This window comes from Manacus candei, unplaced genomic scaffold (genome assembly GCF_025592945.1).
Source record: "Manacus candei isolate 608988 ecotype Guabito, Panama unplaced genomic scaffold, ASM2559294v1 h1tg000007l, whole genome shotgun sequence".
In the NCBI taxonomy this organism is placed as follows: Eukaryota; Metazoa; Chordata; class Aves; order Passeriformes; family Pipridae; genus Manacus; species Manacus candei.
Genome location: NW_026138055.1, coordinates 4,426,532 through 4,442,910, shown reverse-complemented (window position 1 = coordinate 4,442,910; position 16,379 = coordinate 4,426,532). Strand labels below are relative to the sequence as shown.

General features: G+C 46.0%; 3 protein-coding genes and 1 pseudogene across 3 annotated transcripts in view; 1 reads left to right on the top strand and 3 right to left on the bottom strand.

The window, feature by feature from the left end:
* The window catches only part of ANKRD66 (ankyrin repeat domain 66), a 75,090-nt gene extending 60,509 nt beyond the window's left edge, over window positions 1-14,581 (top strand). Inside the window, exon 4 of the transcript XR_007908217.1 lies at window positions 14,553-14,581. The gene's annotated coding sequence lies outside the window, so the exon portion shown is untranslated. The remainder of the gene's footprint in view (window positions 1-14,552) is intronic.
* On the bottom strand, window positions 3,208-4,156 carry LOC127481616 (taste receptor type 2 member 9-like; annotated as a pseudogene).
* On the bottom strand, window positions 7,914-8,882 carry LOC127481611 (taste receptor type 2 member 105-like). The gene has a single exon (XM_051811069.1). It carries the CDS (start codon window positions 8,874-8,876, stop codon window positions 7,914-7,916), a length of 963 nt encoding a protein of 320 aa, XP_051667029.1. The 5' UTR covers window positions 8,877-8,882.
* Window positions 12,552-13,505, bottom strand: LOC127481511 (taste receptor type 2 member 117-like). The gene has a single exon (XM_051810887.1). It carries the CDS (start codon window positions 13,497-13,499, stop codon window positions 12,552-12,554), a length of 948 nt encoding a protein of 315 aa, XP_051666847.1. The 5' UTR covers window positions 13,500-13,505.
* Window positions 14,582-16,379: the final 1,798 nt, after the last annotated feature.

Here is a 16,379-nt window from a genome sequence, read left to right as displayed (position 1 = left end):
TGTCTCTCCATTAGTATATGAGAAGAATAGAAGTAATTTCTATTACATCAGGTCTGAAGATGAAATGTTTGTACTGGGACTGTGTTTGCACAGGGCCATTAAATGAAAGTGTTACACCAGCCAGACCGTGCTGTGGCTGGGGTTTAGACTCAGCTCTGTCTGGGGAATCTGACAATTTAAAACGAATATAAGGGTATAAATCAGAGTCTCAATGTTGGGTTTTCAATGAATAGAATGTGTGGCTTATGTCCTTGAAGTACAAGGATTTGGTTTTAATGCAAGTCCATCCCGTCCAGCACCACTCAAGAAGGGGAAGGAATCTCCCAGACTTTGTATCTACCAGCCCATGTGCATATTTTGGATGTCCCTGTGCATCTCAAATGGCACCTGAGCTCTCTGTTTCTGCATCTGGGTGGACACATATATGTGGGATCTGAGAGACATGGCCGAACTCTCTCCATAATCCTTCTCTTTCTCCTTTATTGTAGAAAATCCCAGATGGTTCACCTTGGTTTGCTAACTACTTAGGCTCTTAGATGCCCGGTTTATTCTGGGCAAATCCATTCCATCCATAACTCAACTTCAATGCTCAGAAGGTCACAATTGTTTCAGGACACAATCCTGGGAAAGAGAATAAAAATCTCCTCTGGGCAGGTGTTATGAACTTGTTATGGAAATGTTAATTCAACCCCAAATCCTGCTTAGGCACAGAAGGAGGGCTTCCATGTTCTAAAGTGGCATTAGTCATTTAATTGCTAGTTTCTGAGGAGCTGCTTTTTAAAGAAACGGATTGGTAGTGAGGCAATCTGATAGACTGTGTTTGGAAAAAGGGGATAGCACAGTGTTTGAGAAGTTGCTCTGGCCTAAATGGTTGTTTTTCTCATTTCATGGATAGGGAGGAAGCTTTTTGAAGGTGTTATTATAAGTGCACACCTGGGCATGAGGTAAAACATCCCCCTGAGCCGCCTGAGCTGGTGACATAAAGAAACAATTGCAGTTCTGCTCTGTTCATGCTGGTGTTAAGGAAACTTTCCTGTCTCCCCATCCAGGAGGCACTCTGGCAGTCCCACCCCTCCACCAGAGACTTTCACTGCTGGGACCGAAGCCCCTTTGCAGGGGGCAGCTGCTGTGAGCCCCCGGGTGCCCCACTTGAGCCCCTGCACACCCCACACCCCCTGAGTCAGACCAGGTTTCCTTACCAGCTGCACACTGGGTTTCCCATAGCAGAGTCTCAGACGTCTGGATCTTTAAAGCAATTTAATCATGGCACAGTAACAGAGAAGCAGCTTGAGCTTGGTGCCTCTGAGAAGGGACTCTCAGCTTGGGCTTTTGTACCCTTCCAGTGTATGCACATGCTATTTTGGGGTCTTACTTCTGAATCATTTGCTCCTGCTGTGTCTCTGCGTGTCTGGTCGCCTGGCTGGTGTCACAGGTCCCTGGGCCCTTTGTTGTGCAAGATACTGTCACCATGCCTGGGGCTCCCTCCATTTCCACACAACCTACAGCTCTCACTGCAGTTGCACACTAAGCTGTTTGCTCTGAATGTGTTTCTCAACACTGGTCTACTTCACGTTTAGAGGCCCTGTCATGGTGGGTTGACTGTGAGCAGCTGTCAGACTCTCAACTGAGATGCTCCTTCACTCTCACTCCACAAAAGGGCAGGGGTGGAAAATAGGATGGAAAAGCTCATGTGTCAAGATAAAGACAGGGAGATGACTCACCAATGACTGTCACAGACAAACCAGACTTGACTTGGGAAAAATCAGTTGAATTTCTTGCCTATTGAAAAGGGAGTAGGAGGAAGGGGAACAAACACAAAACTAGAACAGCCTGTCCCCACCTCCCTGTCATCCCAGGCTCAATTTAACTCATTCTCAGATTCTCTACCTCCTCATCCCTACCAGCAGTACAGCGAGATGGGGAATGGGGGCTACAGTCAGATCATAACAAGTGGTTTGCTTCGGTCCTTCCTCATTCTCTTCCCCTGCTCAAGTGTGGGTCTCTTCCATGGGCTGCAGTCCATCAGGATAAACTGGCTCCAGTGTGAGCACTCCATGAGCTGCAAGAGCTCCAGGAGCTGCAATCATTCACCCACCCCAGCTACTCTGTGTGGGGTCATCCAAGGGCTGAAGGTGGATCTCTGTTCCACTGTGGGCCTCCATGGGGTTCAGGGAGCACAGCTGCCCCTCCATGGTCCTCTCCACGGGCTGTAAGGGAATCGCTCCTCCAGCACATGAAGCAACTCCTCTTCGTCCTTCCCTGTCCCTGTTTGCTGCAGGACGGTTTCTCACAATTTTCCTCGCTCCACACTGCCAGGTCAGTTTTCACCCACTCTTCAATATATCCTTCCAGAAGAGCCATGAGCATTTGCTGATGGGCTGAGCTGTGTCCTGTGGGGGGTCCTTTGAAAAACACCTTCAAGTGGCTTTCCCTGGTACAGGGCAGCCCTGCCCTTACCTCACGGAGAACCCCACAGACATCCAGCTGCCAGCACCTGGGCCGAGCCCCCCGTACATCTGCCTGTGGGTCAGTGCCAGTTGAAAGGAGGACTTTATTCCATGCTGCAGGATGCACACAAACAAGTAAAAGCAGAGCAGGAGAGCAGTCACAGAGAGCAGGGCAATCCTGTTCTTGCAAGAAGTAAGGCAGAGAGGACACTCAGGGCTGGTGTGGGCAGTGGGCTCTGCACCCACGTGTGCCCCCCATGGCCATTCCTGCATCACTGTTTGTGTGTCAGTGACCACCCGTGGAGAGTGACAGGGATCGATGTGTTCACACATCAGTTATCAACCATGGATAGACAGTGATACAGCTCATCATGTTACACTAGGACAGGGCCACAGCAGCAAGGCCTTCAAACCAAAATTGAAATAAACCTGTTGTTTAGTTCAGTCTTTTCAATCAACAGATGCCAAAGCATTTGTGGCAGGTTTGCAGTATTGTTATTGCCCTTTTGCATCCAGTCAGTGTATACAAGATCTAAATGACTTTGCTATTGACAGTAATTTAGCTCTGTAAACTATCTAAATTAAATAAGAATAATAATATACTTAAATCACAGTAATATTAGTTCCAAGACTTTGAATGATACATTCTGAACATCGGTATCATCTACACTGGCTGGAGAGTTGCACTGGAAATTAATGGATTTGTTTGCTATAACAACATATCAACATTTTGCAAAGGGTCCAGCTTTTGTTACAATGTCTACTTCATGCAAAACTTGAATTTCATACAGGATAGAATCTTTAGCAGTGTTTTTTCCAGATTGGGATTGCTGAAAGTAACAATATGGGAATGAAAACCTGGAAAAGTGTACTGAAATACATAAAAAAGAAACACCATGTAATTTTGGTTCTTCATTGCATAAATCAGTGTCAAGATAAAAAATACAAAGTTGATGCTGTACATTATGAAGAAGGAGAGAATAGATTTCATGGCTTTGATGTGGGCATCCATGCTGAGGTCCTTCATGGAGTTGGTCTGCATGTTGTGTTTGTGTCTCCAGAGGGAAAAGAGAAGGAGAAGGGCAGACAAGATGACTGCTGTGAATGAAGTGGCATATCCAAAAACAATGATAAAATAATAAGGAAAAAATGTTCTTCTGTGCTGACACTTGCTTTCCAAATACATTTTTGGTGAAATTGAGGTTTTTACATAAAACTTCATCAGTAACATCATAAACAATGATTCCGATAACCAGGGAGAAAAGCACCGATCCCAACAAGAGCCAGGGCACAATCCTGTCAATTTTTACTTTCAGGTAGATGAAGAAGCTGTTCCTGAAATTGGTAATTTTTAGGCAATAAAAGACACAAAGACAGGCTGAAACCCAAAAGCGGGAACAATTTAGAAAGCTCTGAGCACTCTCAATGAGTTGAAATATGGGATGAACATAAAGGTAGTTGGGATAAATTAGAGAGAGAAAGTTATATACCCATGAGATGCACAAAACCCAAAACCTGGAGCATCCCAAAGCCAGCAAGATCTTCTCATTAGAGTTCAAGGTTTTCTTTCTGACCCAGGCCTCGCAAATCACAAAAACAATGAAAGCATTTATCCACATGCCAGCAAAGGTCTCAAGGGTGACAATGGCCACAACTGTGGCAACGTATGAGGTGACATTGGATTGCTCTGGAGAGAGACAAGCTTCCATCCTGGGAGCTGGGAGCAGTGCTGTGCTGGACAAGGGGGCTGTTGCACCAATGCCAAACACAGGTCAGCGTCTGCTGTTGCCTGAGTGTCAGGTGTGGAAAGAGGAGCTTTATAGAGCTGCTGGTGGGGGGGATTTTGGTGCCGCTGGTCTTGAGAGCAGGGCAGGTGCAGGGATGTAAATGTGCTGGGTATGCCCTTACCTGGTGTCAGTGTCAGTGTGCAGGATTTGCATGTTGGTTCAGGAGGGTTGTGTTGGGTGGCACAAAGAGTGGAGATGTTTTTGTGCAGAGGACAGTGTTGTGATTCTGTGACTGACCCTTGTTTGATCCCTGTGAGGATTTGGGATCTGGGTTCTTCTGTCCTCTGCCCACCAGTGATGCCCTTGGTGAGCAGGGTGTGCTCTCAGCAGAGCACAGTCAGGAGAGTCACTGTGCTCATTTATCCAAGAGTCCAGGAACTACAAATTTTATGTGAGCTGCTGTAACTGGAATTCCTTTTAATCCTACACAGGCATTGAAATCCATGTGACTTTTCCCCATGGTAATGCCTGGGGATTAGGTGAAGAGCACAAAGTGAGGAGGCATTGAAAGGAAAGCTGGATCTTTTTTTTCGGGGGTTAGGTTTAAGCATATGCAGGAAAAGGGTAAAATTGATCACGAACTTAATTTGGTTATTGCCATAAGGGATTAAAGGAATTGTTTTTACAAGTCCACCAGCAAGCAAAGGAGGGCCCCGGAAAATCTGCATCCTTTATTGGAAGTGAGGGGAAACATTGCCAGAAAGGATGAGGAGAAGGCTGAGGTACTTAATGCCTTCTTTACCTCAGTCTTTAACAACAGTCAGAGCAGTTGTCCTCAGGGAACTGAACACCCTGAGCTGGAAGACAGAGACAAGGAGCAGAAGGAAGTCCACACAAACCAGGGGGCAGCTGCTGTGCCACCTACACACTCCCAAGTCTGTGATGCCAGATGAGATCCACCCAAGGGCACTGAGAATTTTCTTTTCCTGGCTTGGCCCGTTCTGTGCTTTCTGCTCTGGTGTGTTGTACCTTGGAGAGGTGCCCTGTTCAGTGGGGAAGAAACTGTCTGGATGGTCGGGCCCAGAGTGGTGGTGAATGGAGATGCATCCAACTGGTGGCCAATCAGCAGTGGTGTTTCCCATTGCTCAGTTTTGGGGCCAGCTGTTTAACATCTTTATCAATGACCTGGACGAGGGGATCGAGTTCACCCTTAGTCAGGAGATACCAAGTGGTGTTGGTGTGTGGGAGGGGGTTGGTGTGTTGGTGTGTTGGTAGTGTTGGTGTGTGGGAGGGTAGGAAGGCTGAGCAAAAGGGATGTGGAGAAGCTGGATCAATTGACTGAGGCCAATAGAGCGTGAGGTCTGACAAGGCCAAGTACAGGGTCCTGAAGTTGGGTCCCAACAGCCCCCTGCAGCACTCCAGGCTGGGGCAGAGTGGTTGGCAAGCTGTGTGTTGCAAAAGGCCCTGGGGGTGCTGTTTGGCAGCGGCTGAACATGAGGCAGCGTGTGCCCAGGTGGCCAAGAAGGCCAATGGCACCTGGTCTGTGTCAGCAATAGTGTGGTAGCAGGAGCAGGGCAGGGACCTGTGCTGGGCACTGGTGAGGCCTCAGCTCAAATCCTGAGTTCAGTTTTGGGCCCCTCATGACAAGAAAAACATTGAGATGCTGGAACGAGTCCAGCGAAGGGCAATGGAGCTGGGGAAGGGTCTGGAGCACAAATGTGATGAGGAGCAGCTGAGGGAGCTGGAGGGGCGCAGCCTGGAGAAAAGGAGGTGCAGGGGGGACTTTACTGCTCTCTGGATCTGCCTGAAAGGACGTTGTAGCCAAGTCTGTTCTCTCAGGCTGCAAGGACAGAACAGGAAGCAACAAAGTCCAGATGAACCATGGGGATTTACCTTGGATATTGGGAAAAATTGCTTCACTGAAGGGCTGTTCAGGCATTTTTGCAGCCTTCCAGGGCATGCACATGATAGCCTGGGGTCTTGGCTCCATGCCTGGGGCTCCTGCCATTTCCTGCCACCCAGAGCACAACCTGCAGCTTTCACTGTAGCTGCACACTGAGCTGTCTGCACTGAACATATTCCTCAACTATTTCATGTGCAGATAACCTGCTGTGGAGGGTTGACCTTGGGCAGCTGTCAGACATCCACCCAGTTGCTCCCACTCTCCCACTTTGGATAAAGGTGTGGTGAAAAATAAGACTGAAATAGTCATGGGTTGATATAAATACAGGGATATTGCTCACCAGTTAAACAGACAACCAACTAGGTCACCAACAAAACAGACTCAACTAGGGAAAAATGAATTGAATTTATTGCCATTTGCAAATATAGTAAAGTGATGAGGAACGAAGACTAAACTAGAACCCCTTGCGTCAACCCCCCATTCATTCCAGGCTCAAGTTCACTCCTTAATTCCCAGAGTCTCTACCTCCTCTCCTACAGCAATGCAGGGGTACAAAAAATGGGGACTGCAGTCAGATCATAATGAGCTGTCTCCACTCCTTCCTCCTCACGCTCTTCTCCTGCTCCAGCGTGAGTCCGTGCCATGGGCTGCAGTTCTTCAGGATAAGCTGGTTCCAGAGTGGCCTCTGCATGGGCTGCAATCGTTCAGGATACACACACCACACCTTCTCTGCCATGGGGTCATCCATGGGCTGAAGGATCTCAGCTGCTTCCTGGACTTCTGTGGACTGCAGAGGCACAGCTACCTCACCATGGTCCTCTCCATAGGCTGCAGGGGAATGTCCTGGCTGGCACCCGGAGCAACACCCCCTCTTCCTTCCCTGTCCCTGTTTGCTTCAGGACTGTTTCCCACATTGTTCTTCACTCCACACTGCCCAGCCATATTTCTCCCCTTTCTTAAATATATTTCACAGAGGAGACACGACCATTGCTGATGGGCTGAGCTGTGTCCTATGCTTTGTCCACTGGAGTGCCCGTATCTGCCTTTCCCTGGCACAGCCTGCACAGCCCTGCCCTTGCCTCACTGAGACCCCCATGCACCCCCAGCTGCCAGCACCTGGCCCGAGCCCCCTGTACATCTGCCTGTGGGTCAGTGCCAGTTGAAAGCAGGACTTTATTCCACGCTGCACGATGCACACAAACAAGTGAAAGCAGAGCAGGAGAGCAGTCACACAGAGCAGGGTAATCTTATTCTGGCAGGAAGTGGGGCAGAAAGGTCACACAGGGCTGGTGTGGGCAGTGGGCTCTGCACCCACGTGTGCCCCCCATGGCCATTCCTGCATCACTGTTTGTGTGTCAGTGACCACCTGTGGAGAGTGACAGGGATCAACATGTTCACACATCAGTTCTCAACCACTGCCAGACAGTGATAGAGATCCTAATATTACACAGTTATCAACCAGTGACAGAGACATCTCATCATATGACACGGGAACAGAAATGTAAACCAAAATTGAAATAAACCTGTTGTTTAGTTCAGTTGTTACAATCAGCAAATGCCAAAGCATTTATGGCAGGTTTGCAGCCAATCCATGGGTACAAGGTCTAAATGACTTTGTTATTGGCAACAATTCAGCTCCAAGAACTATCAAAATTAAATACGGATAATAATTTGTTTAACTCATAATAATGTTACATCAAAGAGTTTTAATAATATATTCTTAAGCTCAAAGATGAACACCTCTAACATCTACACTGCCAGGAGTGCTGCGTTAGAAATAAATTGACTTATTTTCTACAGAGAAATATCAGCCCTTTGCAAGGGCTCTGGGCATTCTTACAGTTCCCTCTTGAGGAAAACTTTGCACTTCCCACAGGGCAGAATCCCTAGCAGTCTCTTTTCATGATTGGGATTACTGAAAATCAGAACAAGGGAATGAAGACCTGGAAAAGTGTATTGAATTAAGTAAGTTAAAAATATCGCATCATTTTCATTCTTCATTGAATAAATGAGAGTCAAGATCAAACATATGAAGTTGATGCTGGACATTATGAAGAAGGAGAGAATGGATTTCATGGCTTTGATGTGGGCATCCATGCTGAGGTCCTTCGTGGAGTTGGTCTGCATGTTGCGTTTGTGTCTCCAGAGAGAAAAGAGAAGGAGAAGGGCAGACAAGATGACTGCTGTGAATGCGGTAGCATATCCAAAGCCCAACATAAAATAATGAGGCAAAAAATGTTGATCTATTCTGATACTTGATTTCCAAATCCTTCCTTGGCAGGTTAAATTGAAGTTGTTACTGAGCGCTTTATCCATGATGTTGTAGGCAATGATTCCGATAACCAGGGAGGAAAGCACTGACCCCAACAAGAGGCAGGGCACAATCCTGTCAATTTTTATTTTCAGGTAGATGAAGAAGCTGTTCTTGAAATTGGCAATTTTTATGCAATAAAAGACACAAAGAGAAGCAGAAAACCACAAGTTGGAACAATTGAAAAAGCTCCGCGCACTAGCAAGTAGCTGGAATATGGGATGAAAATAAAGGTAGTTGGGATAAATTAGTGAGAGAAAGGAATATACCCATGAGATGCACAAAAACCAAAACCTGGAGGATCCCAGAAACAGCAAGATCTTCTCATTAGCATTCAAGGTGTTCTTTTTTACCCAAGCCACGCAAATCACAGAAACAATGAAAGCATTTATCCACATGCCAGCAAAGGTCTCAAGGGTGACAATGGCCACAGCAGTGGCAGCGTATGAGGTGACATTGGATTGCTCTGGAGAGTGACAAACTTCCATCCTGGGAGCTGGGAGCAGTGCTGTGCTGGACAAGGGGGCTGTTGCACCAATGCCAAACACAGGTCAGTGTCTGCTGTTGCCTGAGTGTCAGGTGTGGAAAGAGGAGCTTTATAGAGCTGCTGGTGGGGGGGATTTTGGTGGCGCTGGTCTTGAGAGCAGGGCAGGTGCAGGGATGTAAATGTGCTGGGTATGCCCTTACCTGGTGTCAGTGTCAGTGTGCAGGATTTGCATGTTGGTTCAGGAGGGCTGTGTTGGGTGACACTAACATGGAGATGTTTTTGTGCAGAGGACAGTGCTGTGATTCTGTGACTGACCCTTGTTTGATCCCTGTTGGGTTTCAAGACTGGATTCTTCTGTCCCTTGGTCACTGACAGGGTTCACATAGAGTGGGGATGAAGTGCCTCACCTCTAATATTGGGGCAGTTTTGGGCACCACTCCATCAGATAGATATTAAGGCATTAGAGACTGTCCATGAGATGGTGAAGGACCTTGAGGGGAAGCCTTATGAGGAGTGGCTGAGGTCACTTGGTCTCTTCAGCTGGAGAAGAGAGTGAGGGGAGACCTCACTGCACTTACAACTTCCTTGTGAGAGGACAAGGGGGAACAGGCTCTGCATTGGTGTCTCCTCTGTGGGGACAAGTGACAGGACCTGAGGGAATGACCTGAAGTTGTGTCAGGGCATGTTTGGGTTGGACATTAGAAAAAGGATTTTTACCCAGAGGGTGGTTGGGCACTGAACAGGCTCCCCAGGGAAGTGTTCACTGCACCAAGCCCTACAGAGTTCAGGAAGTGTTTGGATGATACTCTCAGGCACATCCTGTGACTCTTGGAGATGGTCCAGTGCAGGGCCAGGAGCATGATCCTTGTTGGTTCCTTCCAACTCAGCATATTCTGTGATTCTGTGAACAAATCCTTGTCAGAGTGACATATTCTTACTGGTATGTGGTGCTGCTCTAAACTACATCATTGAGAGTGTAGATTTGGATTACTGTGTTCACAGAAGAATGCTGATGTCATGAAGAGCTGGAGAGGAAGGCTCTGAGAAACAGCTGCTAAGGAGGGAAATTTCCTGACTCTTCTATCCCACCATATCGATGGGTTTGGAACCAGCTGATATTTAAGGTCCCTTCCAGCCTGAGAAGTAGCCCTGTATAAATTGCATTAGGTACAGGCAGAGTTTGTCCAACTCTCCAGACCGCTTTTATTTCATTTACTATTGAGTTTTGTTATATTAATGTCACTGCTAAGCTATCCCACTGCTCATCAACAATCTTGCACAGCAAAAGTATTTCTAACTGTTTCACTTTTCAATCATGAAAGCTTGGAATGTGACCCAAAGCAGTTTTCCATACCCTACCAGCACTGGGCAGCCCCTCCCATTGAGCTGTGACATGTCTTCTGGGTCAGCTTCCCCAGGCTGGGCACATCAGTGCATCTCTCCATGTGGGCTGTGCACTGTGGCTGTGCTGGTGGATAACGTGTCCCCTCCAGGTGCAGCTGAGTGGGGCTGGTGCACAGGGCAGTGATGCTGTGCTGGGTGTCATGTTCTCAGGGCTTTCCTGGAGATGGCAGAAGGTATCTGCAGTGTGGTTTGCTGGGGCTGCCTTGTTTTGTGTGGTGCTGACATTGGCAAGATGCTGGTTTTGCCTGCTGCGTGTTGTGGTATGTGAGGTTGTGAGGAATGATGTTGCATGGGAAGTAGGGGATCAGATGGGTCTTCCAGGGTCTTGTTGTGAAATCAGCTGGGACTGTCCTGTTAAAGGAAGAAGTGCACAAGCAACATGAGGGAGAGAAGGGAGGTGTGTTGGTGCCTGTCCTTTCAAGGCCTTTCAGTGGGGAGATGTGTCCAGATGAGATTTTTAAGATCTACCTCAGGTTCTGAGTGGGTGAGAGAAATGACCAATTCAGGTTCTGCTCAGTTCATGCTGGAACTATTTCATGTTTAGAGGACCTGCTGTGGAGGTTGGACCTTGGGCAGCTGCCAGCCCCTCCCCAGCTGCTCCTTCAAACTCACCCATAGACAGGGCAGGGCTGAAAAATAGGATGGAAAAGCTCATGGGTCAAGATAAAGGCAGGGAGATCACTCACCAATTATTGCCATGGAGAAAACTGACTTGACTTGGGGAAAATTAATTCAATTTATTTCCTATTGAAAATGGAGTAGAGTAATGAGGAACAAACACAAAGCTAGAACCCTTGTGTCCACCCCCCATTCATCCCAGGTTCAACTTCACTCTTTCATTTCCAGCTTTTCCACCTCCTCTCCCACAGCAGCACAAGGGAAAGCAGAATGGGGATTGCAGTCTGTTCATAATGAGTTTTCTCCCCCACTCCTTCCTCCTCTCACTGCTCCCCTGATCCAGCACAAAACCCACTTTCCGGGTGTTCTACTGAGCCAGACTCCACTCAGAAGAGTCAATCTCATCTACAAGTAAAAGCAGAGCAGGAGAGCAGTCACACAGAGCAGGGCAATCCTGTTCTTGCAGGAAGTGGGGCAGAGAGGACCCTCAGGGCTGCTGTGGGCAGTATGCTCTGCACCCACCTGTGCCCCCCATGGCCATTCCTGCATCACTGTTTGTGTGTCAGTGACCACCTGTGGAGAGTGACAGGGATCAACGTGTTCACACATCAGTTATCAGCCACTGCCAGACAGTGATACAGCTCATCATATTACACTAGAACAGGGCCACAGCAGCAAGAAATGTAAACAAAACACAGGTCCTCAGAGTTAAAAGGCCCTGGGTGTGGCTGGGCTTTATTTCTGATTTTAGCCTTCAGCACTGTAAATCTCATCACATTCAGTAAGAACTTTCATGATCACAGATTCAGAAATAGTGCATTTTATTGCAGAAATACAAGTTTGGAATTGCCATTGATAAATGCAGTTACTGGATTAGCACAAATATGTTTAAAAAAAAAAAAGAACAACAATGGGTAATTCATTAAGCTTTACCATCAGTTAAGCCTAGAAACCCGACTTCACTAGGGCACAATGTGACAGAGCTGGAGGAGCAAATCTTACCAAAGAGGCATCCCTGCTTTTGGGGCAGAGAGTGAAGCAATCCCATTGACTCATCTACAGAGTGGGGTCGTATTGCCATCCTATGCCATGGAGGATTTCAAATGCCAAATTCATACTTTTGGGAGAAGTGGAGGTAAGAGTCAAGTCCTGAATGGTAGGGACCAGGCATCTTATATACAAATGAGGGTTATCAAGAGTTTTGATTAGAAAGAGCCTTGCACAAGGGCTGAACAGAGCAGTGTTAATATCACTCCATCATCTGCCTGGCTCAGGCAGAAGTCAGGGGCCTCTGCTGGATAATCTCTCCAGCAGATTATCATGCACACATTGATTCCTCCACCACATATCTCAGGGATTTATGCCTCCTTCTTACAGTCAGGGCTAAATGACTTTGTTAATAACAATAATAGAACTCAATGGTTTATCTAAATCAAATCAGAATAATCATTTTTTACACACCATAATATAGTTCAGTAAATGTAAATGAAGTTTTCTTTAGTTAGATCAGGAAGAGTGAACATCTATATCATCTACTATGGCTGGAAAGTTCCTTTAGAGATTAAATGACCTGGTTTCATTAGAGATTAAATGCTCTGTTGATCTTAAGGGAAAGATCAACATTTTCCAAAGGCTCCAGCTTTTCTTGCAGTTCCTACCTCATGCAAAGCTTCCTACAAAGCAGAATCCTTAGCAGTGTGTTTTCCAGTTTGAGATTGCTGAAAATCAGAATAAGGGAATGAACACCCGGAAAGGCATACAGATACATGAATACAAGAAACATCATGGCATTTTCAGTCTTAGACGGAAAAATTATTGTCAAGATCAGACATATAAAGTTGATGCTGTATATTATGAAGAAGGAGAGAATGGATTTCATGGCTTTGATGTGGGCATCCATGCTGAAGTCCTTCATGGAGTTTGTCTGCATGTTGCGTTTGTGTCTCCAGAGGGAAAAGAGAAGGAGAAGGGCAGAGGTGATGACTGCCAGGAACGAAGCAGTATATCCGAAGCCAGTGATGAAAGAAATATGGAACAAATGTTTCTCCATTTTGATACTTTCTTCCCAAAAATTTCCTGGGCAGGTGAAATTGCGATCCTTACTGTGCAATTTTTCAGCGATATCATAGGCAAGGATGCTGATAGCTAAGGCTAAAAGCACTGACCCCAACAGGAGGCAGGGCACAATCCTGTCAATTTTTACTTTCAAGTAGATGAAGAAGCTGTTCCTGAAATTGGCAATTTTTATGCAATAAAAGACACAAAGACATGTTGAAACCCACAAGCTGAAATAATTAAGAAAGGTATAAATAGATGCAACTAGTTGAAGTGTGGGGTGAACATGAAGGTGTTTGGGATAAATTACTGAAAGGAGGGAATTTGCCCATGAGATGCACAAAAACCAAGACCTGGAGCATCCCAAAGCCAACAAGATCTTCTCATTAGACTTCAAGGTTTTCCTTTTGATCCAGGCCATGCAAATCACAGAAACAATGAAAGCATTTATCCACATGCCAGCAAACGCCTCAAAGGTGACAACGGCCACAGCTGTGGCAGCATATAAAGTGACATTGAATTGCTCTGGAGGGTGACAAGCTTCCATCCTGGGAGCTGGGAGCAGTGCTGTACTGGACAAGGGGCTGTTGCACCAATGCCAAACACAGGTCAGCGTCTGCTGTTGCCTGAGTGTCAGGTGTGGAAAGAGGAGCTTTATAGAGCTGCTGGTGGGGGGGATTTTGGTGCCTCTCCTCTTGAGAGCAGGGCAGGTGCAGGGATGTAAATGTAGATGTAAATGTAAATGTGCAGGGTATCAGTGTGACTCTTCAGTATTTGAATGTTGGTTTAGGAGGGCCATGTTGGGTGGCAGAAACAGTGGAGATGTTTTTGTGCAGTGGACAGTGTTGTGATTTTGTGAGTACCCATGTTTGATTCATGTCAGGCTTCAGGATCTGGTTCTTCTGTCACTTGGTCACCTATGGTGCTCATGCAGAACAGGGGTTGTGCTCAGCAAAGCACCATCAGGGGAGTGCAGTGTGTGTAATGAAGTCCAGGAACCCTAATCTGAAGGTCATACATGTTGATCTCCTTTACCCTTTGTGCCCTATCTCTTCCTAACATTCTCAGCTCAGTACAGGCCAAGAGGACATGCATATATTTTAAAATGTTCAGAGCATTATCCTTGTTCTCATCTAACTTTAGGTACTATTTTAATTTTTGAGCAATTTAGGAGAAAAAACAAATAGTAAATTGGTGTTAAAATCATATGTATCTCTTCTGTTTTTACTGGTCTTGAGCTCAAAGTTGACAATATGTGAGATTATGTTATAACATGCAATAAAATTTCCCAGCAGTACCTGAGCAATGCCATGGAAGTCCAAAAGCCTGCTTGTTTATTTCAGCTATCAGCTATCTCAGCTGTCTAAACTACTGGTTTATCTAACAAAAGATATTATCTCTCCCTATGCCCTCTGCCATAATTACTCCAGTCAGGGAATTTTGCTAACACTCTCCTGCTCTTTTATCCAGGTAGATATATTTTATATATGCTCCTATTTTTAATGCACACTTATTCGTTCTTTTTATCTAGAATTATAGGTATGTATAATGCTATAAAAGCAGAGCAACTGCTGTTGTTATCCTGTGCTGTGTGTTCCAGATTTGAATGCTGAGGTTGTTAACCTGGACGCTTTTGACAAGTTCAGTCCTGTGCTGCTTTCAAATCCTATGAAGTGGAACAAACTTACCTGAGTTTTGAGAAGCTGAGTGGGTAATTGTTTATTAACAATGTAGTTGATATCACTTTGATATGATAGTTTTTCCAGCTCAGGAGACATTTGTTTTCATTCTTGCTCGTATAAAGGACAGAAATACCTGAGCCACATTTCTGCCTCAGAGTTTATTTGTTTTACAATGGAGTCAAAACCAGTGCACACAGATTAGCAAAAGGTATTATCTGCATTTAGTGACACCATTTAATGCCTGTGTCTAGGAATCCAGGGTAGATCTGCCACTGGGTGTGGGAATAATGATGCACAGCAATTTTGGGCACTTCATACAAGGCAGTGTATGAGGCTCTGAGGCACCTGCTGTACTTTCCTGTGGTCTCATGTTCTGATACTTGGTTGAGCCCAGAGTGGAAGAGTAATAGCATTTCCCATCACCAACTTCTTTATAGGAACTGCAACCAGTTTAAGATTGTACATGTACTGCCCTCCAGGGAGGACAAAATGAAACTAGTGCTGGAGCACCTCTGCTGTGGAGACAGGCTGAGAGAGCTGGGCTTGTTCAGCTTGGAGACAGGAGGATTCCAGGGAGACCTTAGAGCCCTTCCAGTGCCTAACAGGGGTACAAGAGAGGCCTTATATATATGAGAGTAAATATATGCCCTCAGAATGACTTATCTTTAGATGTCTTTTTTATGTTCTTGGGTTATTTTAAAGTTAAGGGGACTAAAACCAAAATGTTTTTCAGACTGCTCTGATTTTTCTTCAATTTTTTGTTCCTTTCTCACATCCACTGCTGCACATCTGCAAATATAGCCTTTGTGATGTGTTTTGACTCTCTTTACTCACCTGTGGAAACAGCCTCTACATGGTGTATCTCGAGACATGCTTCTCATTTACTAGAAGTGTGTCCTGTTCAGCTTAGGTATGTGTCCTTTGAAACAATCATTCTAAAAGCAAGTGTTGGAGAAAACCCATTTATGCTGCATGAAAGATCTGTCCTCTGGGGCCCTTCTTCTCAAAACAAGAAAAGATCTCCATACTTTTTCCTCTGCAATGTGACATCTTACCAGTAGCTTCCTACTTTGATTTGTTTGGAGGAAAATATGTGGCTTAGGTTGAAGGACTGACTCCTTTCCAGGCCAGGCACATTTCCCACTCAAAACCTGCTTGCCCTTGAGGTTTCTTGGCAGTGAAATCCAGTGTCTCCCACCAGCACTGCTGGGTGCAGTGTGTGAAGCACCTCCAAAGCACTTTTTCTTCTCTTCCTACTCAAGCCCTCTGCGTTGTGCTGTGGGTGGTGGTGTCCACAGCACAAACCTTTTCCTACCTAATTGCTGAACACAGAGGTAAACATGCTCACTTTCATGTCTTGTAAAGGTTTTTCAAACCACCACAGATGTGAAACGAGGAAGCAGGATTCCACTGCCTGAGTTAAGTGCACCGAGGCACTCCAGGGCACATGGGACATTTACAGGAATCATGCAGGACCTGGGGGAGAACTAGAGATTTCTGGAGCCTTGGCTCAGTTAGCCCATGTGCCCTTCCTGCCCCATGTACCCTGAGAAAGAAGACAGCAAAGAGCAGGACAAGTTTGTGATCTCTGAAAACCACCAGAAAAGAAAGGAACATCGAGCTGGAAGGCCAGGGATCTACTGATACATGTGACCACTTCTAGATGCCTGTTGTGCATCGGGGCATCAGTTCTCAGATGGGATCAGCTGTGGGAAAACACTGACAGGGCATTCATAATCATATCT